Raw genomic sequence first — 26,016 nt, 5'->3', positions numbered from 1 at the left:
AATATTGGCTTGTCAAAATGGTGAAGGGTGCTTCCACATTAACCCGTGGACGCCGGTATCATTCATTATGACTTAATCCCGACTCCCAAGTGCAAATGTCAAAAGCTGAGTCCATTCAATTAAAAATCCAACCGAATACATACATAAAAATCAAAACAAATCAACGTATAAACTAACCAGCACATTTTCTATTTGCGTTCGCATTGACTTTGCTATTTATTAAATATTCCGTTTTGTTTAATATCAAAGGTGTCTCAATCTCGAGGTCGGTTCGTTAAATCCTCTAAAACTAAAAAGGTTCTTGGTAGCTTTCATTTTCATCTCAAGAAGCCTATGGAGACTCAGAGCAGTCCCAAAGCATTAACCAAACTTAAGAGTTCATGTCGATCCACAGAACTCGTGATATGCTGCACCTCACTGTTAGTCATGATCCTCCTCCTTTTCCATTTACGAACTTCTTTCAATTCTTCATATTCATATTCTCGAACTTCTTCTGCTTCTCGGGCTTTTTTAATCAAATGGAAAGGATTAGCAATCGATTCCAGCAGCAGCAGTGCTCAAGATCACTCCAAAAACACTGAAGCTTTAATATCAAAGCTCAGAGACTCTGTCACTTTCCTCCCTATCAAGGATCTACGCTTTGTTGAAACAGCCATGTTAGGACATACTTGGTTTATAAGCTCCATGAATGACACCCACGAAGAAAACGAAGCTGAACATCTGTACTTCCCTTCAGAAGCATCAAAAGGGCGGCTTCTATGCATGAAGGGTCGCAACAAAGAAGATGGCACCAAGAATTCATATGCCTTTGCGTGGCCTGAAAGTCTTCCAGAATCAGCAACACTCTTAAAAGGCTTAACCTTTGTGTCAGACACTTACTATGACTACAAAAATTTGTGGCATGGATTGACTGCTATGGTTCCTTTTGTCAGCTGGTCTATTAAGAACAGGTGCCTAAGGCCAAATAGATGGCTACTGTTTCACTGGGGTGAGCTCAGGGATCAAATGGGATCGTGGCTATATCATCTCATGCAAGCCAACTTTGGAGAAGTTGAAATCGTAGGTTTTGAAGGAGGAGCAAACGGGCCTTACTGTTTCGAAAAGGCTGCAGTGATGCGGCATAATGAAGGGAGCATGGGCAAGGCAAGGAAGCTTCAGGTTTTTGACTTGTTGAGATGCAAAGCAAGAGGTTTCTGCGGTATAAACCCTGCGGGTAAAGGACAAGAATTCAACGAAAAAGGGCAGCCGATTATAAGGCTAACTTTGCTAATGAGAAGAGGTTCAAGATCGTTCAAGAATGCCACAGCCGTGACCGAGATATTTGCCGAGGAGTGTGCGATGGTGGACGGCTGCGTACTGAAGGTAGAACAGTCGGAAGATTTAAGCTTCTGCGACCAGGTTCGTGTGATTCTTTTAATCCACCAATTTCAGAGAATCTTCATACAACTGACATTCACTATTAAGCAATTTCTAACTCCTAGAAGCTATACTCGATCGGTTCATAACTTTCGGTGCCTTTCTTTAAGGTGAAAGTAATGACTGGAACAGATGTTGTTGCATCTCCACATGGAGCTCAATTGACAAACATGCTCTTCATGGATAGAAACAGCAGTGTAATGGAATTCTTCCCCAAAGGATGGTTGGAGCTCGCAGGTGTTGGCCAGTATGCACATCACTGGATGGCAGACCAATCTGGAATGAGACATCGCGGTGCCTGGTGGGACCCACTCGGCCAGAAAGAGTGTCCGACTCCTCATAACGATCTTGAGTGTTTCAAGTTCTATAAGAACGGTCAGGTTGGCCACAATGAAACCTACTTTGCAGAGTGGGCAAGATCCATCCTCAACCAAGTGAGAATCAGTAAATTAGAACAAGCCACAAGAAGTCGCTCAAATTTAGGAGCATGCGTATGCTAGTACGTCATTCAATTCACTCAATAACCATTTCACAAAGATAGTAAGTGCAAAAATTTACAAGCTTAAATGGAAATAAGATTTAGTTCTCTCTATTATAGAGATAATTCTTCGAAACCTAGCGAATACTTTTACCCACTGATATCCCATCATTCACACAGAAGCTAACTTGTAATGATACATGAAAGACCTAAAACAAACAATTTCAGAAAGTCATTACATCTGCAACATCATCAGGAAATGAAGTGCTAGCACTTCAGTCTAGAAACCTTGTGCAGAACCAGGGAGCTTTCACCTTCAGTCATCGAATTCTTAGCATGGTGCGCACCAGCCATTCTAACTTCATCGTCTGAACATTTTGGACCACATGTAGAGAATGAAGAAAAGAAATAGAGCAAAAAGAACCACATGCATTATATGGTTAGAACCATGTTTGACAATGCTCTTGTTTAATCTCCTCATGTTGTTCTTCACACCTGCTTGAGCTTTGATCAGAGTCATTTGCTGTAATGATATGATACTGAGCTTTTAGTAGGCAGTCATAATCTTTTGCAACTTTGTTAGCAGGAAAGACTAGGAAAGACTCATACTAACATGAAATAATGAGTAATCTTACTTTGTCAATTGGAACTGAAAATACAGCAGAAATAGAAGAAACAGGGATTCCCTTTCTCATTCAGTTTAAGTGTCTGAAAAATGTCTTAAATGGTGCCATCTTTGTTTTTCCTGATATTAGCTTAAGGCATCAATTTTCTGATCATTTTCTACCATACATACCACATGAAAATGTAAAACACAACCTAAAATGATGACATGATAATAATATTCTATATGGGAGAACATTAAGGGCAATTCAGGGACGGTGCTCAGAAAGTAAATCTGTTTTACTACCTCCAAAATTTCAGGATACAAACCAGCGGGAAATATTATCATTATTCGGAATAACTAAAATTGTAAACACTCATTTGGATCACATCAATTGTATATTTTTCATCTCTACATTTTTGCATTATGACTTCATTTTATAGGTTTAATTCATAACTTTCATTTAGTCATTTCTCTTTTCCATTGGATCACATTTAAGCTTGAAATTTAAAGTAGTTGAGCCACAGAAGCCACCATATCATAAGAACAAGATTCACCAAACCAGCAATCAAATTTTAAATGCTTCGTGAAGCAAGGATGTATCGAGGTTTAATAGCATACCAATTGATCTAAAAAATCCTTCTGAAATGATGCTTCTGAATGTATCTCTTGAGCAACCTGCACCATCATCCTCCAGTAAGGTATAAAACAAGAGAAACATAAAACGAAATAAAAATTTAAATCTACTACAGACTGGCAATTAAGTTGACAATATATGAAAAGTCCAATTACGCATACAAAATATATTCCCAACTGAATATACAACAAGCTCATTAGGCAACAGCTCTATTATGCACAATAAAATTTAGAGAGCAAGTCCTTCCACATCTGAGTTTTTTGGAAGTTTCAAGTAATCATGACCATGGCTGTCTCAGTACAAAACTACACAAATTTTATTGTTCTGTCTATATCATTCTCTTCCATTCCCAAAGCCTTCTTCAACCATATAAGCAAGTTAAACAGACATAATAACTGAAGACTGATAAAGAAAGAGAAGGTCTGTGGAAGAGCTTTTTCTTTACAGTTTCTTTGGTGATGGGAAGAATTGCTCTTAAGAAATGCGAATTGCAAAAAAAAAAAATGACAATTTTGTTTCCTGAGATCTATTTGCATTTGTAATAATCTTCAAATTTCATTTTGCTAATCCCAAGAAAGAGGAGTCTTCCAGATTCAACTCTTGCCTTGGTTGTCTCATGCATGAAATCGCATGGCTCTCACTCAGAAATTTCCAAATTTAATTGCAATAAATAAATCTATAACATCAAAAGATTCATTATAAACTTTAATAAGCTGAGAGCCCAAGACAGATGCTCGTACAGAGAATTTCAGCAGGCAAACCTTAGTGTTATTTGAAAATACGACATTCAATGTATATAGCTCAAATTAAGCTACCAATAAAGGAGTTGCTAACAACATTCAAAGCGCTTTATACTCCCAAATCGCACCCTAATCATCAATAAACCATGTTAAAACAAGAATTGATCAGCTATATTTTATGCAAAACCTAGACGATATTCCCAATAATCATCAATAAAAATCCAAATTCATGTGAAAAAAGATTGATAAATTTTCAAAAAGGTTACGTCATACAATTGTCCATAAGAATTTAGTTTGCGAATTTCAAAAAACTTACATTTCTCAACTGCTTAACTTGGCTACGGAGACCAGTGATCTCATCGTCCAGGTCAGCATTCACAGGATCGATCCGCAACTGTATTTCATCTGAACCGGCGACCGGTCTAGTGCTGAGGCCCTCTCTATATGCACCAACAACAATCAAACAAGTAAAACTTATATAATTCTTTTCTTTTTTCTTTTCGAAAAATTTGGTTCTAGCAATTGTTTGCATAATTTATCTTACCTTGATCTGTAAGGAGCGGCGCCCCCGTAAAATGGCCCGCCGGCACCGCCTCTGTGAGAACTGGAAGCCATTATGAAATTGACCAAGCCGAATAAGACTTTATCGATCGAAAATTTGACAAGGGAAATCAGCGAGCCAAAATATGATATGACCAAATTGCTTCCAGTTAGGAAATTTCTCAAGGTATGTGATATGACGTGTTCGAGTGAGGGATCACGGTTGGTTTTTTTAAATCGGATGGTGCTGAAAGGTTCTACGTTTTTGTTGTCAAGTCGTTTTGGGTTGAGCGCTCACTTTAGGCAGCTTGGTTTCTTATGCGGCATTTAGATATAGATATTGGTGCCGTTAGTTATTCTCCTTAAAAGATTGCGTTGACTTGTGTGTATGAATTTAATCCTTGTGTAGCTCTTGGGCCCTTGCTTGATATGATGCGTGGGTCAGGCCTGTTGGAGCCAAAGAGAGATCTGAAGTCCATTTGTTTTTCTTCCCGTTTTCGTGCTGGGCTCAGTTGGCTCTAACAGTCCATTACTGTTTAGTTTTTATGCAGTGTTGGGCTCTAGGCTTTTGTAAATAATTTTGATTTGATTTATTAAATGTATTCTTGACTATTGGCCGCCTCTTGAAAATCCTTTTAAAACACCTTTCCAATATTTACCATTTTAACCTTCACTGGAATTACATTTAAGGACTATATCTAACTAAAATGAAAAAAAAAAAAATTACCGGAAGTTATTTTTCCATTTACACCCAGATTAATAGTTTCATATTAATTTGTAAATCTCTTTCTCTATTTTTTTGAACGTCATCAAGATTTTCATCATTTGATTTAGCGACGCCAGGCGTGGTGCCAATAAAAAAGTGGAAATTTTACAAATTCTCTAATTAAATTTGGAACCTATGAAAAATAAACGTTATGGGCCTCTTTTAAAAAAAACAAAAGAACTTTGATAAACACATAGAAATAATATTTTGTTCAAAATCTTTAAATTCTTGTATTATTGGAAGTTGAGAAGTAGAGAAGAAAAAATATTTATTTTATACAGAATCTAAGAGGAAGTGGAACAAAAGTTCACGTCAGTATGGGGCTTCAGAAAATAAAAATGAAAATTGAAAGGTTGGGCGAATATTGTTATTAATGTAGTACGAGGTTAATAATGTCATTCAGAGGGGCGTTGAGAGCTCTTTGAATATTTGACTGGATTAAAAAAAGGAAAGGGGTTTTAAGAGTTTTTGGTAGTGTACCAATAGTCCAACCGCTTTTGCTAGAATAATAATTAATTAATTATTGTATTGATGCTTTGTATGAGTTTTCTGAATCTAATTTGATTTGTAGATTGATAGATTTGATTGGATTAAAAAATTTAATCATATGTAATTGGTGAATTGAATTTGAATCTATTTTTATAAATTTTTAAAAACCTACGAATTTAAAAATAATAATTATTTAATTAAAAAATAAAATTTATAAATATAATATTGGTATGTATTAATAAATAAATAAATTAAAATATAATTATATTAATTTAAAATATAGTTATATTAATATAACTTTCTACGTACTTATCTAAATCTAATAATATTTTGTTCTATTTTAATTTAATTATTTATATGATTTGAATTATAGCGAACTAATGACATAACTCGTTCTATAAGGTTTTTCTCCGCCCAGTTTCAGCTCCCGCAATTCGTGCGTTTTGCTCAAAATCAGACGCAATGTCGTCGGCACAAAATTCCGATTCTGTATCTCATCTCACTCAGCGCGAAGCTGCCGAAATTGATGAGACTCTCATGGGACCTCTCGGCTTCAGCGTCGATCAGCTTATGGTATTTCTTAGCTTATCTTCTTAATCTTACCAGTTTTCCTTTTCTCTCGCTCATTCAAATTTCTCTCTCTTGCAGGAATTGGCTGGTTTGAGTGTAGCAACATCCATAGCAGAGGTAATTATGTTAGGTTTTGACGTGTAGTAACATGTTGTTAGGTTTTGTTTCTAGTGCTGAAATTGGATTATATAATGAATTTTGATGTTGAAAATATATAATTGACAGGTTTACAAACCAAGTGAATATGATCGTGTGCTTGCGATATGCGGTCCGGGGAGCAATGGAGGTGATGGTTTGGTAGCTGCTCGACATCTGTATCATTTTGGATACAAGCCGTCTGTTTGTTATCCAAAGCGTACTCAAAAGCCACTTTATACTGGTCTGGTTACACAGGTATAAATGATGTAAATTGTTTTTCAAGTGTTAGCAGATAGAGTTTGTGTGGAGTCTCATTTGATGTGATAAATTTACAGCTTGAATCGCTATCGATCCCTTTCCTGTCGGTGGAAGATCTACCGTTGGACTTTTCAAAGGACTTCGATATCATCGTAGATGCAATGTTTGGGTTCTCTTTTCATGGTAATTTCTTTGTGTATGTCTATTAAACACTGAAGAGCAAAAGGAAATTGCATGTGTCATGTATTGAATCAATTGATCACACAATAATAATTTGCTGTTTCTGTTAATGTAATGTGGTTTGGATATATATTTTAATGAAATGAGTTCGTTATTTATGTAGTCCCACTTGTAGTAATTGGATGCAAGTACTGTTATGCTATTCTCTCCCATGAAATTCATGTCTTCATTGCAGTACCAAATCTTGTTTGTTTCACTAGCATAAGAAACCATAATTTATGTTGCTTGCTTAGAAATTTAATATTTATGTATTTTTGTTGTATTATAACAAAAAGAAAGAATAAACAATCTACACTGCTTTTAGTCTTTCTCTTTTTACATATATTTAGCCTTCACTCTTCATCTTTTTACTGTTTGATTCTCCAGTGTTTTTAACTTATAGGGCTTAATAATTTGGTTGTAATGCAAGTTCCAAAACTCCTGGCTGGAAATTATTGAAGGTTCCTTCATTAGTACAGGCTAACAGCTCTATATTTGTACAACTAGAAAAAATATGAAACCATATAAAATTATCTCCCGGATGCAACTCAATGGGTCATGGCTACTTGAATCCTTCTAATAATTTTTACTCATTGTGCCTAAGCAATATATAAATTAAAAAAAAAATTCAGAAAGATTACAGAACCTAAATAGATTGTGATCCTACAACTTCTTCGGGAATGCCTTGTCAAATCCTCAGTGTAATCTGATTTATCTCCTCAAAATCCTTCAGGAACCCCAAGGCCACCGTTTGATGATCTGATTAAGAGACTGCTTTGTCTACATGGTTATGATCAAACACGCCAAAAACGCCCAGTTATTGTCTCTGTAGATATTCCATCTGGTTGGCACGTTGAAGAAGGGGATATTGGGGATGAAGGCATAAAACCAGACATGCTGGTGAGTTTTTAATGGGGCCTTTAATGTTGCCTTTTCCTGCCAAAAACTTTTGAGGGTGTACCTTTTGAATTGCATGTCTTCTCTCTCTCTCTCTCTCTCTGTAAATTTTCCAATCATGCAACTTTGGTGTTTTCTAGGTTTCTTTAACTGCTCCCAAACTGTGTGCAAAGAAATCCAGTGGTCCTCACCACTTTCTAGGTGGTAGATTTGTCCCACCAGTCATTGCGGATAAATATAAGCTTCGTCTTCCACCTTATCCTGGTACTTCAATGTGTGTACGAATTGGAAAGGCACCAAACGTTGATATATCAGCTCTACGAGAGAATTATATTTCTCCAGAATTCCTTGAGGAGCAAGTTGAATCTGACCCCATTAATCAGGTATGAATCAAGTAAAGCAGTGCGGCTGGTCGTTCATTTAATATCCATATCTTTATCATTGATGCATGAGTTCAATTCTTGTTGCTGGCTTATAGTAGAGAATGGAATTTTAGCCATGTTTTTGTCCCAATAAATAAAGAAACCTGTCCTCTGCATCTGAAGTGAGCAATTTGGTTATGATGCAGTTTCGGAAATGGGTTGACGATGCAATTGCTGCAGGATTGAGGGAACCAAATGCAATGGCTTTATCAACTGTTGGCAAGGATGGAAAACCGTACTTTCTATTCTTTTGATTTCTTTTTCATTCATCAATAATATTATGTTCGGTAGATTCATCTGAATTTGCATCTTGTCATTTTAGACACGGCCCTTAATAAAGTCCATTACAAGAAACTTAGGCATTCATAACAAAGGTTCAACATGAGGCATGGACTATGTGCAATGTCATTTACACACATAATAATAATAATAATAAACTTTGAATTTCAAACATCACCATATCCTTTTATCACTTGTTTTTGAGAGAAAACTAAGAAAGATCCATTAAATGTGAAAAAAAAAGGAGAACCGCAGAGGTTGAGCAGGTATCCTCAAAATTGACACATAATATAGTAAGATGTGATGTCATAGTTAAATTATTCTTTATTTTCACTGCACCAATTGCATAAAATATGTAGTTAATTGAAGTTGTAAATTTTTTTAAATTGGGTCTACAATTTGCAATGTACTAGCATAGATACTAATTGATGATCTTTGTAGTTGAAATGTGTGTGGTTATAATTATCCTTTTCTAATCCCCTCAACCTCATGTCACTTTGCTACAGCTCATCACGAATGGTATTGCTCAAGGGAGTTGATAGGGGTGGATTTGTCTGGTCAGTAATGTTCTTTTACTATAATGGCAATGCTGCAATCAAAAGTGTTTTTGGGCAAATGTTTTCATCCCCTATGCTGCAATCTTTTCTGAATGCAGGTGCACCAATTATGAAAGTAGAAAGGCATGTGAATTATGTGATAATCCTCACGCATCTCTTCTTTTCTACTGGGATGGTCTAAATCGGCAGGTATCAATATTTCTCCGATTAGCTTTGTTCCATCTGTCAACATTACCCGCAGGTTCTTTGAAAATGGTTCCTCTATTTTCACCTTCCTTGTCTAAGCTGGAATCTTATTTGCTGGATGTCAAAAACCAAACCGAGCAGTTTTTCTGATACATGAAGTAATCTTGTTTGCTGAACTTTTTAGCCACTAAGCAATAAGAGTGTAAAATTTTCTATCTATAAGAAGACAGTGATTTAATGACAACCTGGTTTTTACTCCCTGTGCCCCATGGTTGGGGGTTAAAGGGATTGCGGTTTCTCTCCATTTGGCAGCTGGTACAGGTAGGTTGTATTCTTGCTTGTGGGGCACATTTTGTGTTAGGTTATCCCAATTCCCTGCTGAGTAAAAAATAAAATTAAATGAAAATTAAAAAAGAAGACGTTGACAGAATAGAAGTACCTTATACATTATGATGGTAAGTCTAGGATTGTGAATACTGACCTGAGATATGCTATCAAAATAGTTTTTGGTATTTTACCAGTACTGGACAAGTTAAGAGTTGGAGCTAACGCTGGTTGCCTGTAGCTGTAGAAACTTCAATTTTTACTTACCAATCTACTACAGTTAGACAGAAATTGAAAATTCATAACTAGCAATAATATAATTTGATGAGCTGATGTGCTGCAAAAGCATTGCTTGTGGGCAATCTTCCTGTCTTAAGGCCATGTTATTGTGAACTGTGATGAGTAGGTAAGAGTGGAAGGCTCTGTTGAAAAAGTTTCTGATGAGGAATCTGAGCAGTACTTTCATAGCCGTCCCAGAGGAAGTCAGATTGGAGCAATAGTTAGCAAACGGGTTTGTTTGACCAAATGTTGTATAATTCACAGATGTGCGTAATAATGATGTTTGCAAATACTATAGCTACCACTTTTTGGTTCATTCAGAGGTCTGTGATTCCTGGAAGGCATGTTCTGCACCAGCAATACAAAGAATTAGAGGAAAAATTCTCTGATGGGTATGGAGTTGGAATTTCAGATATTTAATATTTTACTTTCAGTTTTCGCCATTCTTGATATCTATTTTTCTACCTTGATGATTTGATTTGTGTATTAATATTTAATATCCTTTAGATGGTTATCAGCCTTTTGCCAGTTCATCATAAATGCATTTGTCCTAATTCAACATTATTTGCGAAGTTGCATATATTCAAAAGGGAAAATATCCACCGTCCGCCCGTTTTTTCTAACTTTTTCAAAAAAACACAATTCTTTTTTTTTTTGCTGGAATCTATCTAAAGTTACATTTTGTTTTACTTTTCCACTTTTGTTTGGAATCCGTTAAGAAAACTAACAGAAACTTTAAAAAATGATCATTTTACCCACAAAAAAAAAAATCCTGCATTTGATGGTTGTGGAATTAATTTCTTTATTGACCGATGGGGTTGATAATTTTTAAGGTGAAATTATAATTTTTGTTTTGGGGGGTAAAATGGTCATTTTCTTAAGTTTCCGTTAGTTTTCTTAACGGATTCCAAACGGAAGTGGAAAAGTGAAACAAAATGTAACTTTTGGTGGATTCTAGCTAAAAAAAAAAAAGAATTGTGTATTTTTAAAAAAGTTAGAAAAAACGGGTGGACGGTGGATATTTTTCCTATTCAAAATTAAGGTTAGATTAGTATACTATTTCACTGATGACTGTAAATTCTCCCTAATCCTATTCCCTAATTAAAAAAAAAAGAAAAGAAATGAAGAGAAAGAAAAGACTCCGGAGAGAAATTTGCTTTTAAATCCCTTGTCAATTTCTTATGTTTTAACAGGAGTTTGATTCCAAAACCAGAATACTGGGGAGGATACAGGCTTAAACCAGAGCGTTTCGAATTCTGGCAAGGACAGACGTCTCGTTTGCATGATAGGTGATTTTTATTTCTTTTCTCTGCAGAATAGTGTGGTTTTTTATCTAAATTTACATTGGATAACTTCTTATGAAATGGACACTCTTCCCTAAGTTGTTTTGAAGAATTTAGAAACCTTATTCAATTTAAAGTTTAAAATGAACTCTTATAAATAAAATGTTGCCTTTCACATATTCTTAGGCATTTCTGAAATGTTTTCTTCAAAATCAAAAAGAGGATTTCCATTGTTTTTGGCAAATGAATGAATTTAAGTGGGTGCATGGCCTTAAGAGTTGGATAAATGTGGTTAACCAAAGACTTGTAAGCCTCATTGGTAATGTACGTTTTCATGACAGGTTGCAATATTCTCCTCAGGAAATCAACGGAAAACGGGTATGGAAAATCAACCGCTTGTGTCCCTGACTAGTATTCTCTGCTTCCTCATTGTGAATTCATCATCCATGGTATTCTGCAACTTGTTGCAGTGAATTCATATAATATGTTTTGAGTGGCAATATGCATGTAACGAAATGATAAATTACGTATAGGGGTTCAGCGAAATATGTTGGTGCCACTCTTAAGTATGTTAGAAACCTATGGCGAATAATTATGAGTCAAAGAATACCATTTATTACCACAAACACACTAAATAGGGATGTAAAACTGGCTTCCCCCTCCCCCACTCCAAAGTGGTTTAAAGTCCCATACAACTGTTTCATTCTTTAACATATGTACAAGACTAGTTATTAAGATATATTCAACTGGCAATTATCTATTAAATATATTCTTGACTATTGGCCGCCTCTTGAAAATCCTTTTAAAACACCTTTCCTATATTTACCATTTTAACCTTCACTGGAATTACATTTAAGGACTATATCTAATTAAAATGAAAAAAAAAATTACCGGAAGTTATTTTTCCATTTACACCCAGATTAATAGTTTCATATTAATTTGTAAATCTCTCTCTATTTTATTGAACGTCATCGAAATTTTCATCACTAGACATCATTAGCACTTCATCATTTGATATGGCGGCGCCAAGAGGTGCCAATAAAACAGTGAAAATTTTATAAATTTCCTAATTAAATTTGGAATCTATGAAAAATAAATGCTATGGGTCTCTTTTTTTGAAAAAAAAAAAAAGAACTTTGATAAACACATAGAAACAATATTTTGTTCAAATTTTTTAAATTCTTGTATTATTGGAAGTTGAGAAGTAGAGAAGAAACAATCTTTATTTTATACAGAAATCTAAGAGGAAGTGGAACAAAAGTTCACGTCAGTATGGGGCTTCAGAAAATAAAAATGAAAATTGAAAGGTTGGGCGAATATTTTTATTAATGTAGTGCGAGGTTAATAATGTCATTAAGAAGGTTGTTGCGAGATCTTTGAATATTTGACTGGATTGAAAAAAGGGAAGGGGTTTTAAGAGCTTTTGGCAGTGTGTCAATAGTCCAACTCTTTTTGCTATAGTAATAATTAATTAATTGAGTAATGATATAGCCATAAATTCTTGTATAAATTTATTTTGTACTGATGTGGCATGATAAGATTGGTTGAATTAAATATCACTTGGCCCACATGATTTATTTTTATTATTTTATATTTTCATTCAACCAATAAACTAATGCCGCATCAATTTATACAAAATAAATTTATATAAGAATTTATGACTGTATTATTACTCTAATTAATTATCGTATCGGTGCTTTGTACTTAACTTTTTTCCTACTTAAAATGGAGCCCCAACAGATTACATACGAAACGAGAGCCTTGGCATCCAAGGGCAGAGCTCGTAGCCTAAGGGCCCTTTAGGCCCAAAAAAAAGAATTATTTTTAGATAACGTATTTATCAAGCCGGGGTTGAGTAGGCGTGGCTCACCATAAGTCTGTATGAGCATCACTTCTATTTAACGGGTAAACTTTCTAATGATTTGCCCTTGTAACTTAAACAATTCGGCAACTTACTCCTAAATTTAAAATTTGAAATGCACTTTTTAAATTCTGGCACCCTATTAGTTTACTCTTTTGCTAGATAAAATTCCTATTAACAATAAATTACAAGACACCATTTTTACAGCAGTTGTATCAAGTGTCAAACCGGAAACACAGTAAACAATACACATGTTAGCAATCCTAACAACATTTTTAATCAAATCAAGAATTGAATCAGACTACCACCATTCACGGGCAATTTTGAAGCAACACAACAATTAAAAATAGCCATAACCCACAACCCACACACATCCCACCGAATTAAGATAACAAGTCAATGATAATTGCTCTCACAAGCTGGAATTAATTATTCAATAAATTAATTATGTAATGAATCGTAACGCTGTTGATAAATTGATTCCTGTTGACGTTATGGCATGAACAATTGCAATAGCCATGTTCCAAGTCTACAAAATGCACAACATCATAAGCTCATTAAAGCTCACCAAAACAATTACAACAACCAACAATAAGAAGTCAACAAGAGCATCCAAACAACCGAAATGACAAAATATAATAGGTTGAGGAGATGAGAAACTGCATCTAAGGTGAGGAATCATAAAGCTAAAATATCGGATATTGCTAAGGTAATAGTGAAGGCAGTTGTCAATAGCCGATCGAGAATCGATGAAGCTCGCCGACGAAAGTCTTATGGTTCAAACTCTAAACAATTTCATGAAAGTAAGATAGATAAGACATTGTTGAAATTTTAAATATTCTCTTATTCTCAAATGCTATCGCCGATGCTCTTATTACTTATGAAAGTGGCCAAAAGTTTAAAAGATTTACCGATTTTTTGTAAAGGACTTTGACATTAAAAAAAAAACTAATTCTCATTTTGTTAGATTTTTTAAAGATTTTTTCAGCGGTAAAATTGTAAATCAACAATTAAATGAGGTAAAATAGAAAAATGTAACTTTTTAATTGAGTGGAATCCAAATTTCCTTACTTCTCAATAAAGAAACTAATAAATTTCTCAAATAATAGAAATTAGAGTTGAAACGGAATTTGATTTCCGGTCAATTTTCGCTCCGAACGATGGAAAGCCAAGAGAAAACAAAAAAAAACAGCTCACCTCTCACCTCGTTTACGCCCAACCGAGCATAGGTTTAGACTTTCGGCCCATCGCATTTCCAATTTTGGTTTTAGCTCTGGTGCTTGACATAGCGTTGCGGTGACAGTGCAACATGAATCAATGTAAAATGAGAAAACAAAACAAAATCATGAAAATCGACGGCTTATCTTTCATATTAAGTTATCAACTAAATAATTGCGCCTCCCATACTCTTATTTTACTAGTCAGTAGCGTGGCACGTCCAGATCTTGGAGAGTTTGCATGGAAAATTAAATAAACTATTCTGTCATAGTTGCTTTTTATAGTCATCATGAAATTTTCATTATTTATTTTACTATAATTATTAACATATGCCTTATCTTAAAACGTGTATTTGTAAAATTAAAGAAGTGTATCGAATAGATTAAGAAATTTAACAAACAAACAAAGAAATTGTGGCTGAGTGAGACGTTCTTGAAGGAATAAAATGTTAATTTTGTATTGCTTCTCGTGAAATGATAATTTTCAAAATACCCATGAAATTGTTGTAAACCTTAATATAACTCTCATTTTTGTGAAGAAGATTAAAAAAAAAAAAATCTTCATCAATTCACCCCTATTTTTTTCCTTATCTTTTGAATAAAAATGGAATAAGTTGAAGTTTACAATAATTTAAAGTGTATTTGAAAATTGTCATTTAACGGGAATGATAATTCAAAATTTATCTCTCATGGAATAATGATCTTCAAAATACTTTCTAAATTATTGTAACCTCAGCTCATCTATCATTTTTATTAGGAATATAATAAAATTTTCATCAACGTGCCATAAATTTTTCTTTGTTATTTGAATAAAAAAAATTAAAATTTACAATAACTAAAAGATATGTTAAAAAGGATAAAACTATTATTTCACGAGGAATAATCTAAAAAGAATAAAATGAACTTCCCATTAAAGCAGCGGATTATCAAGAGGCAGAGGGCGCAGTTTAACGTAATTGATGAACACATCAAGGTGCCTGATCATCTTTTTACCCAATTTCTTATTCGGGGAGGGGACGGGGATGAGGTGGAATCCCCATCCTCTACCCATTTCTCCATTTTAATTTTTAATTTAATTTTTATTTTTAAAATTACTAGTAAATAAATTATAAAATTTGAATTATAAAATTATAAGTATTGGTAAAAATAAAAAATATCAAAATATTTATATTATTAAACTTTTAGGCCTAATTAACTAATTAAAGTCCTAAATTTTTATTTATGACATTAAAAAGACCGGACATATTCTATTAGCCCAAAACTTTTGTTTTAATTTTAATATTCATTAAATATTTTAAACTTAAATCTATTTTTTATTTATCTTAAATCTATTTTTTATTTATTTTTAGATCTTATAATTGCCCACAGAAAATCACAATTTTAATATCTAATCTAATATAATATTTGCTCTTGATTTGCTTCGACTTAACTATTATGTTGTAAAGGGAATAATCCACATTTATAAAGTGCCCACGCCACCATTGAAAAGTTAATTTTGAATCTAAATTTGATTTTATTTGTAACAATTTTGTATTGGGCTATTAATTTATTCATGATAGTTTGTATCCCTCGCATGCTGCGTTACTTACTAATTTAATGTATGTGACTTTTGTAATGGATATTAATGTAAGATATATTTCGAACTTTACTTTTATTTGAATTTTTTATTTTAATATGATTAACTCAAAATCGAAAAAAAAATGTATTAGTTATTCGGGGATCGGGGACCATCAGGGATCCCCTGTTATTATTCGGAGAGGGGATGAAGATTCTCTTAAATAATTTTGACAGGGATGGGAAGGAGACAGAGACATACGCAAAATATCATAGATAAATACGGAGAGATTGGTCCCCTCCCCTCCCCTCTACATTGCCATCCCTAAGCAGCGGATTATCAAAGAGGCAGAGGGCGCAGTTTAACGTAATTGATGAACACATCAAACCCTTGAACGAGTTCTCTACCTACTGCCCACAAGTCAATGCATGAACCACAGGACACATTGCACGAGATTCACATAGCAGATCACAGCCGTTGAGAAAACAATCTGTGCCATCTTCAGCGTCCATTACGTACCAATCATTCTAGAACTAGGAGAGCACGTGTAACTATTATACTCAGCGCGGCATATGCCCCGCGGGAGGCATCCTTACAAACGCGCAGAATCTGAGACGAGTAAATTTCACTATTTCAGGTCCCCACATAAAAAGAGGGGCTCTTAACATTTAAAAACCTCCAAACATAGCGGAACAGAAAAAGCCTCAAAGTATAAAGCGTTCATAATTTTTTTTCAGAAAATTGAGAAAAGATGGGAAGTGAAGCTGGGATTGTGAGGAAACCAAGAGTTCTTTGTCTGCATGGATTCAGAACAAGCGGAGAAATTCTCAAGAAACAGATAGGAAAATGGCCTCAACAAGTACTCGACAATCTCGATCTTGTTTTCCCCAACGGGGCGCACCCTGCCCAAGGTAAATCTGACGTGGAAGGCATCTTTGATCCTCCTTATTACGAGTGGTTCCAGTTCAACAAGGTCTGAAGTCCGAATTCTGTTTCTTTCACTTTCACTTTCGCCTTCTTTGATTACCAAGTTCATAATTTCTGATTTTTTTTAAAAAAATTATTGTTAATTATAGGAATTTACAGAGTACACAAACTTTGACAAGTGCCTTGCATACATTGAAGATTACATGATCAAACATGGCCCGTTTGATGGGCTTCTGGGATTCTCACAGGTTCGTCGACTATTAATCTTTGACTAGTTATTTCTCATGATTAATTCACGTATCGTTAAATGGCAATAACAGGGGGCGATACTCTCGGCGGGGCTGGCGGGTATGCAAGCGAAGGTGCGTTTAGGCTGTTAACTTTTGTTTGTATTCTTCGAGTTCGAGAACCGGCAGAAAATAAAAATATCAATTAATTAAGTAATTGGTGTCGCGGTGTTGTTTTGCTTGCAGGGCGTGGCTCTTACAAAAGTTCCAAAAATAAAGTTCCTGATTATCGTTGGAGGTGCCATGTTCAAGGCGCCATCTGTGGCTGAGAACGCATATTCGTCGCCCATTCGATGCCCAACACTCCACTTCTTAGGTACCATCTCCTTCGCCGTTCCTTATTTTAAAACATTTAATAGCTTTGCTGCTTTGACTCATGTGAAAGTGATGGAATTTTGTCATCCCATGAATTATTTTCTAAATTGTACTGCTCGTCAACTTACATGCAAGTTGTATTGCAACATTTTTTTCAATAATTTTTAGTTTTGGAATCTTTAGTATTAATTAATGTGAAATAGGTGGAGTCAAACATAAAAAAATAAAGCATTAGGTGTTGGACTAAAGCTCCCCATCATTCAAAGTAGGTGTGCGCAGCACAAGGATTCCCTTGACTCGGTGACAAAGGTTACTTTCAAGACATCTATCGCGCAATAAAATTCATTTTATCTCCAGTTTCGTTTGGCTAGTAATTTGTTACAATATGATCGCATCTTGAATATGTATGCCAATTGCATAGGTGTTACGTCTTGAATATGGGTTGGTGTTAAAATTAATTGAAACAAGTTCACTGTAAATTTGCAATCCGGCTGCTGTAGAGTTGCACCACCGTATAGCACTGTTAATAACCATATGATCTAACAATAACTTTATTTTTACTATTTATCACTTTGACCATGTGATTTTTAGGCAGTGCTCTACGGTGGAGCCTCTCCACCATAGACACTGCCTTTTGCAAATTGTATCATATCATGATCTAAGTTGTTCCCGTGTCTGGACTATTAGAGAGCAAATCTTGTTCTAGAATATTGAACTGGTTTTTTGGCATCATTTGTAGATATAGAAACTTGTTCAGTTTTATAAAGTAATTAACTAAGTGTCTGTCATGTTGTGATATAAAAGTTGAATGTGTTTGACGAATATATAACTTATAAATAATTTATACATATGCAACTGTTGATTCTTGTTTGGTTGCAGGTGAGACGGATTTCTTAAAGCCTTATGGTTTGGAACTATTGGAAAAATGTGTAGATCCTTTTGTAATTCATCATCCCAAGGGGCACACAATACCGAGGCTTGGTAATTAACTTACTGAATCATTGCTTCCTGTCTCTCTATCGACTTTGTTTTCAATTTATGATTTATTCATAGGATCTCTCCCTATATATATATTTGTTTGCAGATGAAAAGGGTTTAGAAACAATGTTGAGCTTCATTGAGAGGATTCAAAAGACTTTGCTTGATGAAGAAGAAAAGTAACTACACGCTTGGAGAAGCGCAAGAAAAGAATATGATGTGAAATTGAAATTTTATTCGTTTTAACTTTTCAAATGTAGAATCAATAGCAAGTGGGATAAATTATATGCCAGTGGTTTGTGTAACTGCTCATTAATTTATTTTATGATGTAATCAACTTTTTAATATATTCTCAGAGCTCTGGCATTCAGCAATGGCTGGTCAACTGCGACCTGAACGTATAAGAGGCACAATGATTCGATGTAGCCAGAGCTAGCGAACCTTGTCTTTGCATTCCATTAATTGTCGACATTTGGTGATCTCAAAATTTATGTCAAAATTTTCATCACAAGTTATAAGGCGGCATTAATCTTCTCAAAAGACATAATATTGAGAAATTAATAGAAAATTGTGTTTTAAATCCTGTTTAACATTAAGGTTTAGCAACTTAAAAACAATTAGACTGAAGTCTTTTATAAACACTAATTATTATGATAGTAGCTTAGAAACTTACTTCAATCCACCATTTGTATAATAAAAAATTTATAATATTTTTATTATTTTTTTTCAAAATTATTACTTAAAATTCATATTTATTGTAGTATATTAATTTGTGTGTATATATATATATATATAGTATCTTTGACCCAGTTCCGGCTGAGGTCACCCATCGAGACACTACCGCTAATAGAAGACTTCTAACAGACAAATATTCACAAGGCTAACTGCAGGCCTGGATGGCATAGTGGAATCCTTCTTTGCTATATTTGCACATTTTGTGAAGTTGGGCGCTTTGCATCCTTTTTTTATTTTTCAATTGAACCTGGTATCAATCCAGAGAGGTGAACCAGCAAATAGAGATTCTTTCTAGCCCTAGGCCCTATTTGCCATTATTGAATAACACGCAACATGGAACCTGGTGCTCTCATTCTTCCTAGGAGGGTATAGATTGGTAGGAATATGGTAAATTCAATAAGTAGGAGGGTTTGGGTACTATTTCTCAGTAGAATCACTTGAACTATGTGTATATATACATATATATATATTTGCACATTTTGTGAAGCTGGGCGCTCTCCTTTGATTTATGCCTTGATGGAAAGCGAATAAAGAAAGAAAGACCGAACTTGGTTTTCTATTTTTGTGGAAAACTAAGAAGACCAAAAATCATCAGAAGCAAGGTTCGGTTGGTTAGAAAAGGAAGACGTGAATCCAAATTAGAAAAACCACCAAATGACGGGCACATAAGTGACACTTACCAATTTGATATAATGGCCATGTTTATTCTTGAATGGTTTTGATGGCAATGTTGAGAACCTGTGTAAGTCTGCACCATTCACATTGAAAAGCCATTCCCTTTGGTTTATATTATTTACCGTATTCTTTGATTATTTAACTTTTTTTTTTTAGTTTTCACAAATTCATCCCAAATTCTGAAATTAACGGCAATGCAAAGAATTTCATTTTTCTCTTAATTAATTAGTATTTTTTCTTTTAAAAAATACATGATTACTTTTCAGTAAAATTATCCCAAACGTCCTCAAAGTTTAGACTAACCACACGGCAAACCGAAAGTTGAAAAAATAAAAAATAAAAATTCCGGGGGAAAATGCGAAACGTAACTAGAACTCTAGAAGAATGTGGTCGGTGATACGCAAAAGCAGAAGAATGAGTATGACATGCTCGCTTCTGGCACAGTCGCTCACTCTCGCTTACCACTATAACTCTTCTCCAGCAATCAAATCCACTTGCAATCCCTTCTCTCTTCTCGTCTCCAATCAGTCCTCCTCCTCCTCGGTACGGTTACGCTCTCTCTTCTCTTCTCGTATATGAATTGAATTATAACGAACTAATGACATAACTCGTTCTATAAGGTGTTTCTCCGTCCAGTTTCAGCTCCCGCAATTCGTGCGTTTTGCTCAAAATCAGACGCAATGTCGTCGGCACAAAATTCCGATTCTGTATCTCATCTCACTCAGCGAGAAGCTGCCGAAATTGATGAGACTCTCATGGGACCTCTCGGCTTCAGTGTCGATCAGCTTATGGTATTTCTTAGCTTATCTTCTTAATCTTACCAGTTTTCCTTTTCTCTCGCTTATTAAAATTTCTCTCTCTTGCAGGAATTGGCTGGTTTGAGTGTAGCAACATCCATAGCAGAGGTAATTATGTTAGGTTTTGACGTGTAGTAACATGTTGTTAGGTTTTGTTTCTAGTGCTGAAATTGGATTATATAATGAATTTTGATGTTGAAAATATATAATTGACAGGTTTACAAACCAAGTGAATATGATCGTGTGCTTGCCATATGCGGTCCGGGGAACAATGGAGGTGATGGTTTGGTAGCTGCTCGACATCTGTATCATTTTGGATACAAGCCGTTTGTCTGTTATCCAAAGCGTACTCAAAAGCCACTTTATACTGGTCTGGTTACACAGGTATAAATGACGTAAATTGTTTTTCAAGTGTTAACAGATAGAGTTTGTGTGGAGTCTCATTTGATGTGATAAATTTACAGCTTGAATCGCTATCAATCCCTTTCCTGTCGGTGGAGGATCTACCATTGGACTTTTCAAAGGACTTCGATATCATCGTAGATGCAATGTTTGGGTTCTCCTTTCATGGTAATTTCTTTGTGTGTGTCTATTAAACACTGAAGAGCAAAAGGAAATTGCATGTGTCATGGATTGAATCAATTGATCACACAATAACAATTTGCTGTTTCGTTAATGAAATGTGGTTTGGATATATATTTTAATGAAATGAGTTCGTTATTTATGTAGTCCCGCTTGTAGTAATTGGATGCAAGTACTGTTATGCTATTCTCCCCCCATGAAATTCATGTCTTCATTGCAGTACCAAATCTTGTTTGTTTCACTAGCATAAGAAACCATAATTTATGTTGCTTGCTTAGAAATTTAATATTTATGTATTTTTGTTGTAATATAACAAAAAGAAAAAATAACCAATCTACACTGCTTTTAGTCTTTCTCTTTTTACATATATTTAGCCTTCACTCTTCATCTTTTTACTGTTTGATTCTCCAGTGTGTTGAACTTATTGGGCTTAATAATTTGGTTGTAATGCAAGTTCCAAAACTCCTGGCTGGAAATTATTGAAGGTTCCTTCATTAGTACAGGCAAACAGCTCTATATTTGTACAACTAGAAAAAAATATGAAACCATATAAAATTATCTCCCGGATGCAACTCAATGGGTCATGGCTACTTGAATCCTTCTAATAATTTTTACTCATTGTGCCTAAGCAATATATAAATGTAAAAAAAAATCAGAAAGATTACAGAACCTAAATAGATTGCGATCATACAACTTCTTCAGGAATGCCTTGTCAAATCCTCAGCGTAATCTGATTTATCTCCTTAAAATCCTTCAGGAACCCCAAGGCCACCGTTTGATGATCTGATTAAGAGACTGCTTTGTCTACATGGTTATGATCAAACACACCAAAAACGCCCAGTTATTGTCTCTGTAGATATTCCATCTGGTTGGCACGTTGAAGAAGGGGATATTGGGGATGAAGGCATAAAACCAGACATGCTGGTGAGTTTTTAATGGGGCCTTTAATGTTGCCTTTTCCTGCCAAAAACTGTTGAGGGTGTACCTTTTGAATTCCATGTCCTCTCTCTCTCTCCCCCCCTCTCTCTCTTTAAATTTTCCAATCATGCAACTTTGGTGTTTTCTAGGTTTCTTTAACTGCTCCCAAACTGTGTGCAAAGAAATTCAGTGGTCCTCACCACTTTCTAGGTGGTCGATTTGTCCCACCGGTCATTGCAGATAAATATAAGCTTCGTCTTCCACCTTATCCTGGTACTTCAATGTGTGTACGAATTGGAAAGGCACCAAGCGTTGATATATCAGCTCTACGAGAGAATTATATTTCTCCAGAATTCCTTGAGGAGCAAGTTGAATCTGACCCCATTAATCAGGTATGAATCAAGTAAAGCAGTGCGGCTGGTCGTTCATTTAATATCCATATCTTTATCATTGATGCATGAGTTCAATTCTTGTTGCTGGCTTATAGTAGAGAATGGAATTTTAGCCATGTTTTTGTCCCAATAAATAAAGAAACCTGTCCTCTGCATCTGAAGTGAGCAATTTGGTTATCTTGCAGTTTCGGAAATGGTTTGATGATGCAATTGCTGCAGGATTGAGGGAACCAAATGCAATGGCTTTATCAACTGTTGGCAAGGATGGAAAACCGTACTTTCTATTCTTTTGATTTCTTTTTCATTCATCAACAATATTATGTTCAGTAGATTCATCTGAATTTGCATCTTGTCATTTTAGACACGGCCCTTAATAAAGTCCATTACAAGAAACTTAGGCATTCATAACAAAGGTTCAACATGAGGCATGGACTATGTGCAATGTCATTTACACACATAATAATAATAATAATAAACTTTGAATTTCAAACATCACCATATCCTTTTATCACTTGTTTTTGAGAGAAAACTAAGAAAGATCCATTAAATGTCAAAAAAAAGGAGAACCGCAGAGGTTGAGCAAGTATCCTCAAAATTGATGCATAATATAGTAAGATGTGATGTCATAGTTAAATTATTCTTTATTTTCACTGCACCAATTGCATAAAACATTTAGTTAATTGAAGTTGTAAAATTTTTTAAATTGGGTCTACAATTTGCAATGTACTAGCATAGATACTAATTGATGATCTTTGTAGTTGAAATGTGTGTGGTTATAATTATCCTTTTCTAATCCATTCAACCTCATGTCACTTTGCTACAGCTCATCACGAATGGTATTGCTCAAGGGAGTTGATAGGGATGGTTTTGTCTGGTCAGTAATGTTCTTTTACTATAATGGCAATGCTGCAATCAAAAGTGTTTTTGGGCAAATGTTTTCATCCCCTATGCTGCAATCTTTTCTGAATGCAGGTACACCAATTATGAAAGTAGAAAGGCATGTGAATTATGTGAAAATCCTCACGCATCTCTTCTTTTCTACTGGGATGGTCGAAATCGGCAGGTATCAATATTTCTCCGATTAGCTTTGTTCCATCTGTCAACATTCCCCGCAGGTTCTTTGAAAATGGTTCCTCTATTTTCACCTTCCTTGTCTAAGCTGGAATCTTATTTGCTGGATGCCAAAAACCAAACCGAGCAGTTTTTTTGATACATGAAGTAATCTTGTTTGCTGAACTTTTTAGCCACTAAGCAATAAGAGTGTAAAATTTTCTATCTATAAGAAGACAGTGATTTAATTACAACCTAGTTATTACTCCCTGTGCCCCATGGTTGGGGGTTAAAGGGATTGAGGTTTCTCCCCATTTGGCAGCTGGTACAGGTAGGTTGTATTCTTGCTTGTGGGGCACATTTTGTGTTAGGTTATCCCAATTCCCTGCTGAGTAAAAAATAAAATTAAATGAAAATTAAAAAAGAAGAGTTGACAGAATAGAAGTACCTTATACATTATGATGGTAAGTCTAGGATTGTGAATACTGACCTGAGATATGCTATCAAAATAGTTTTTGGTATTCTACCAGTACTGGACAAGTTAAGAGTTGGTGCAAGCGCTGGTTGCCTGTAGCTGTAGAAACTTCAATTTTTACTTACCAATCTACTACAGTTAGACAGAAATTGAAAATTCATAACTGGCAATAATATAATTTGATGAGCTGATGTGCTGCAAAAGCATTTCTTGTGGGCAATCTTCCTGTCTTAAGGCCATGTTATTGTGAACTGTGATGAGTAGGTAAGAGTGGAAGGCTCTGTTGAAAAAGTTTCTGATGAGGAATCTGAGCAGTACTTCCATAGCCGTCCCAGAGGAAGTCAGATTGGAGCAATAGTTAGCAAACAGGTTTGTTTGACCAAATGTTGTATAATTCACAGATGTGCGTAATAATATGTTTGCAAATACTATAGCTACCACTTTTTGCTTCATTCAGAGTTCTGTCATTCCTGGAAGGCATGTTCTGTACCAGCAATACAAAGAATTAGAGGAAAAATTCTCTGATGGGTATGGAGTTGGAATTTCAGATATTTAATATTTTACTTTCAGTTTTCGCTATCTATTTTTCTACCTTGATGATTTGATTTGTGTATTAATATTTAATATCTTTTAGATGGTTATCAGCCTTTTTCCGGTTCATCATAAATGCATTTGTCCTAATTCAACATTATTTGCAATGTTGCATATATTCAAAATTAAGGTTAGATTAGTATACTATTTCACTGATGACTGTAAATTCTCCCTAATCCTATTCCCTAATTAAAAAAAAAAAAAAAAGAGAGAAAGAAATGACTCCAGGAGAGAAATTTGCTTTTAAATCCTTTGTAAATTTCTTATGTTTTGACAGGAGTTTGATTCCAAAACCAGAATACTGGGGAGGATACAGGCTTAAACCAGAGCTTTTCGAATTCTGGCAAGGACAGACGTCTCGTTTGCATGATAGGTGATTTTTATTTCTTTTCTCTATCGATAGTTGCAATAATTTGTCTGTAAAGAATGGAGAGCTCTGCTTTAGACCAAAATCATTTTGGTTTGGATGTAACTGGAATTGGTTAGGTATGGACCTTAACAATGAGATCTCAATTGTATTTGGATTGGATCCACAAGCGGTCCAGCTTTTTGTAGGTCTTTGGATCTTTTGTTGAGTGATGATAAAGCCACCTCAAAGATATCCTGATTACACCCTTTTTCTGAATATGGTGCAACCCTTATGATGTTTGTATTTAGGAATATGAGGGTTGCACTTTCCTTTTCTTTAATTTATCCACGTTTTCTTGTCAAGATTCAGTTTTTCTTAAAAAAAAAAATATGAAATAGGAAGAGTGCTGTACTTTTCACTGTTTTTTGTTGTCTTCATTCTGTTGACAATTAATATGATTAATTTGCAACTTTTGAATCACTGTCTTTGTGCTGTGGTGTCGAAACAAACTCAAGTTAAATCTATTTGGGTGTCAATTCCTCTGTGCATGCTTGTTTTGATTGGCTACACTAAAGATGGAGAAAAAAGGATGTTAAATTTGAATCTACGTATGGCTCTCTGCAGAATAATGTGGTTTTTGATCTAAATTTACATTGGATAACTTCTTATCTAATCCATGCTATATGAAATGGACACTCTTCCCTAAGTTGTTTTGAAGAGTTTAGAAACCTTATTCAATTTAAAGTTTCAAATGAACTCTTATAAATAAAATATTGCCTTTCACATATTCTTAGGCATATCTGAGATGTTTTCTTCAAAATCAAAAAGAGGATTTCCATTGTTTTTGGCAAATGAATGAACTTAAGTGGGTGCATGGCCTTAAGAGTTGGATAAATGTGGTTAACCAAAGATTTGTAAGCCTCATTGGTAATGTATGTTTTCATGACAGGTTGCAATATTCTCCTCAGGAAATCAACGGAAAACGGGTATGGAAAATCAACCGCTTGTGTCCCTGACTAGTATTCTCTGCTTCCTCATTGTGAATTCATCATCCATGGGATTCTGCAACTTGTTGCAGTGAATTCATATAATATGTTTTGAGTGGCAATATGCATGTAAACGAAATTTATAAATTACATATAGGGGTTCAGCGAAATATGTTGGTGCCACTCTTAAGTATGGTGGAAACCTATGGCGAATAATTATGAGTCAATGAATACAAATTTATTA

At 34.9% G+C, this 26,016-nt stretch overlaps 5 protein-coding genes across 6 annotated transcripts; 4 read left to right on the top strand and 1 right to left on the bottom strand.

The window, feature by feature from the left end:
• The first annotated feature begins 273 nt into the window (after positions 1-273).
• Positions 274-2,013, top strand: LOC18041026. Its single transcript, XM_024184813.1, has 2 exons — positions 274-1,398; positions 1,527-2,013. Exons 1-2 carry the CDS (start codon positions 334-336, stop codon positions 1,914-1,916), a joined length of 1,455 nt encoding a protein of 484 aa, XP_024040581.1. The 5' UTR covers positions 274-333; the 3' UTR covers positions 1,917-2,013.
• Positions 1,897-4,661, bottom strand: LOC18042903 (bet1-like protein At4g14600). Its single transcript, XM_006433826.2, has 4 exons — positions 4,420-4,661; positions 4,192-4,315; positions 3,120-3,176; positions 1,897-2,417 (listed from the first exon to the last, which is right to left on the bottom strand). Exons 1-4 carry the CDS (start codon positions 4,488-4,490, stop codon positions 2,256-2,258), a joined length of 414 nt encoding a protein of 137 aa, XP_006433889.1. The 5' UTR covers positions 4,491-4,661; the 3' UTR covers positions 1,897-2,255.
• A 1,393-nt stretch (positions 4,662-6,054) lies between these two features.
• Positions 6,055-11,847, top strand: LOC18042039 (pyridoxine/pyridoxamine 5'-phosphate oxidase 1, chloroplastic). The gene is made up of 13 exons (XM_006433823.2): positions 6,055-6,243; positions 6,319-6,357; positions 6,466-6,633; positions 6,714-6,819; positions 7,589-7,755; positions 7,893-8,135; positions 8,321-8,409; positions 8,960-9,010; positions 9,109-9,199; positions 9,927-10,031; positions 10,121-10,191; positions 10,993-11,088; positions 11,424-11,847. The coding sequence occupies exons 1-13, from the start codon at positions 6,133-6,135 to the stop codon at positions 11,488-11,490; spliced, it is 1,404 nt and encodes a 467-aa protein (XP_006433886.1). The 5' UTR covers positions 6,055-6,132; the 3' UTR covers positions 11,491-11,847.
• A 4,458-nt stretch (positions 11,848-16,305) lies between these two features.
• Positions 16,306-18,592, top strand: LOC18040683 (dihydrofolate reductase). Its single transcript, XM_006433821.2, has 6 exons — positions 16,306-16,688; positions 16,792-16,890; positions 16,963-17,004; positions 17,116-17,245; positions 18,124-18,225; positions 18,329-18,592. Exons 1-6 carry the CDS (start codon positions 16,467-16,469, stop codon positions 18,403-18,405), a joined length of 672 nt encoding a protein of 223 aa, XP_006433884.1. The 5' UTR covers positions 16,306-16,466; the 3' UTR covers positions 18,406-18,592.
• A 1,386-nt stretch (positions 18,593-19,978) lies between these two features.
• On the top strand, positions 19,979-25,897 carry LOC18042844 (pyridoxine/pyridoxamine 5'-phosphate oxidase 1, chloroplastic). 2 transcript variants are annotated; one of them, XM_006433816.2, is made up of 14 exons: positions 19,979-20,175; positions 20,253-20,423; positions 20,499-20,537; positions 20,646-20,813; positions 20,894-20,999; positions 21,769-21,935; positions 22,079-22,321; positions 22,507-22,595; positions 23,145-23,195; positions 23,294-23,384; positions 24,111-24,215; positions 24,304-24,374; positions 24,715-24,810; positions 25,736-25,897. In XM_006433816.2, the coding sequence occupies exons 1-14, from the start codon at positions 20,017-20,019 to the stop codon at positions 25,800-25,802; spliced, it is 1,623 nt and encodes a 540-aa protein (XP_006433879.1). In that variant the 5' UTR covers positions 19,979-20,016; the 3' UTR covers positions 25,803-25,897. The 2 variants fall into 2 exon arrangements, with proteins under 2 accessions (XP_006433879.1, XP_006433881.1); XM_006433818.2 differs by having other exon boundaries at positions 20,013-20,175; positions 20,269-20,423.
• Positions 25,898-26,016: the final 119 nt, after the last annotated feature.

This window comes from Citrus clementina, unplaced genomic scaffold, assembly GCF_000493195.1.
Source record: "Citrus clementina cultivar Clemenules unplaced genomic scaffold, Citrus_clementina_v1.0 scaffold_5, whole genome shotgun sequence".
Lineage (NCBI taxonomy): Eukaryota > Viridiplantae > Streptophyta > Magnoliopsida > Sapindales > Rutaceae > Citrus > Citrus x clementina.
This window is presented reverse-complemented; position numbering and strand designations above follow the sequence as displayed.

What these genes read in the sequence shown, in the direction of transcription:
- LOC18041026 (XM_024184813.1), top strand. Translation starts at nt 334, where the DNA reads ATGGAGACTCAGAGCAGTCCCAAAGCATTAACCAAACTTAAGAGTTCA. An exon ending in ATTTAAGCTTCTGCGACCAG is followed by an intron (nt 1,399 to 1,526) that starts GTTCGTGTGATT and finishes CCTTTCTTTAAG; the next exon opens with GTGAAAGTAATGACTGGAAC.
- LOC18042903 (XM_006433826.2), bottom strand. Translation starts at nt 4,490, where the DNA reads ATGGCTTCCAGTTCTCACAGAGGCGGTGCCGGCGGGCCATTTTACGGG. An exon ending in AAGTTAAGCAGTTGAGAAAT is followed by an intron (nt 3,177 to 4,191) that starts GTAAGTTTTTTG and finishes ATGATGGTGCAG; the next exon opens with GTTGCTCAAGAGATACATTC. An exon ending in AGGATTTTTTAGATCAATTG is followed by an intron (nt 2,418 to 3,119) that starts GTATGCTATTAA and finishes ATATCATTACAG; the next exon opens with CAAATGACTCTGATCAAAGC.
- LOC18042039 (XM_006433823.2), top strand. Translation starts at nt 6,133, where the DNA reads ATGTCGTCGGCACAAAATTCCGATTCTGTATCTCATCTCACTCAGCGC. An exon ending in ATACTGGTCTGGTTACACAG is followed by an intron (nt 6,634 to 6,713) that starts GTATAAATGATG and finishes ATAAATTTACAG; the next exon opens with CTTGAATCGCTATCGATCCC. An exon ending in GATAGGGGTGGATTTGTCTG is followed by an intron (nt 9,011 to 9,108) that starts GTCAGTAATGTT and finishes TTCTGAATGCAG; the next exon opens with GTGCACCAATTATGAAAGTA.
- LOC18040683 (XM_006433821.2), top strand. Translation starts at nt 16,467, where the DNA reads ATGGGAAGTGAAGCTGGGATTGTGAGGAAACCAAGAGTTCTTTGTCTG. An exon ending in GGCTTCTGGGATTCTCACAG is followed by an intron (nt 16,891 to 16,962) that starts GTTCGTCGACTA and finishes TGGCAATAACAG; the next exon opens with GGGGCGATACTCTCGGCGGG. An exon ending in CCCAACACTCCACTTCTTAG is followed by an intron (nt 17,246 to 18,123) that starts GTACCATCTCCT and finishes GTTTGGTTGCAG; the next exon opens with GTGAGACGGATTTCTTAAAG.
- LOC18042844 (XM_006433816.2), top strand. Translation starts at nt 20,017, where the DNA reads ATGTGGTCGGTGATACGCAAAAGCAGAAGAATGAGTATGACATGCTCG. An exon ending in TAGCAACATCCATAGCAGAG is followed by an intron (nt 20,538 to 20,645) that starts GTAATTATGTTA and finishes TATAATTGACAG; the next exon opens with GTTTACAAACCAAGTGAATA. An exon ending in GCATAAAACCAGACATGCTG is followed by an intron (nt 21,936 to 22,078) that starts GTGAGTTTTTAA and finishes GGTGTTTTCTAG; the next exon opens with GTTTCTTTAACTGCTCCCAA.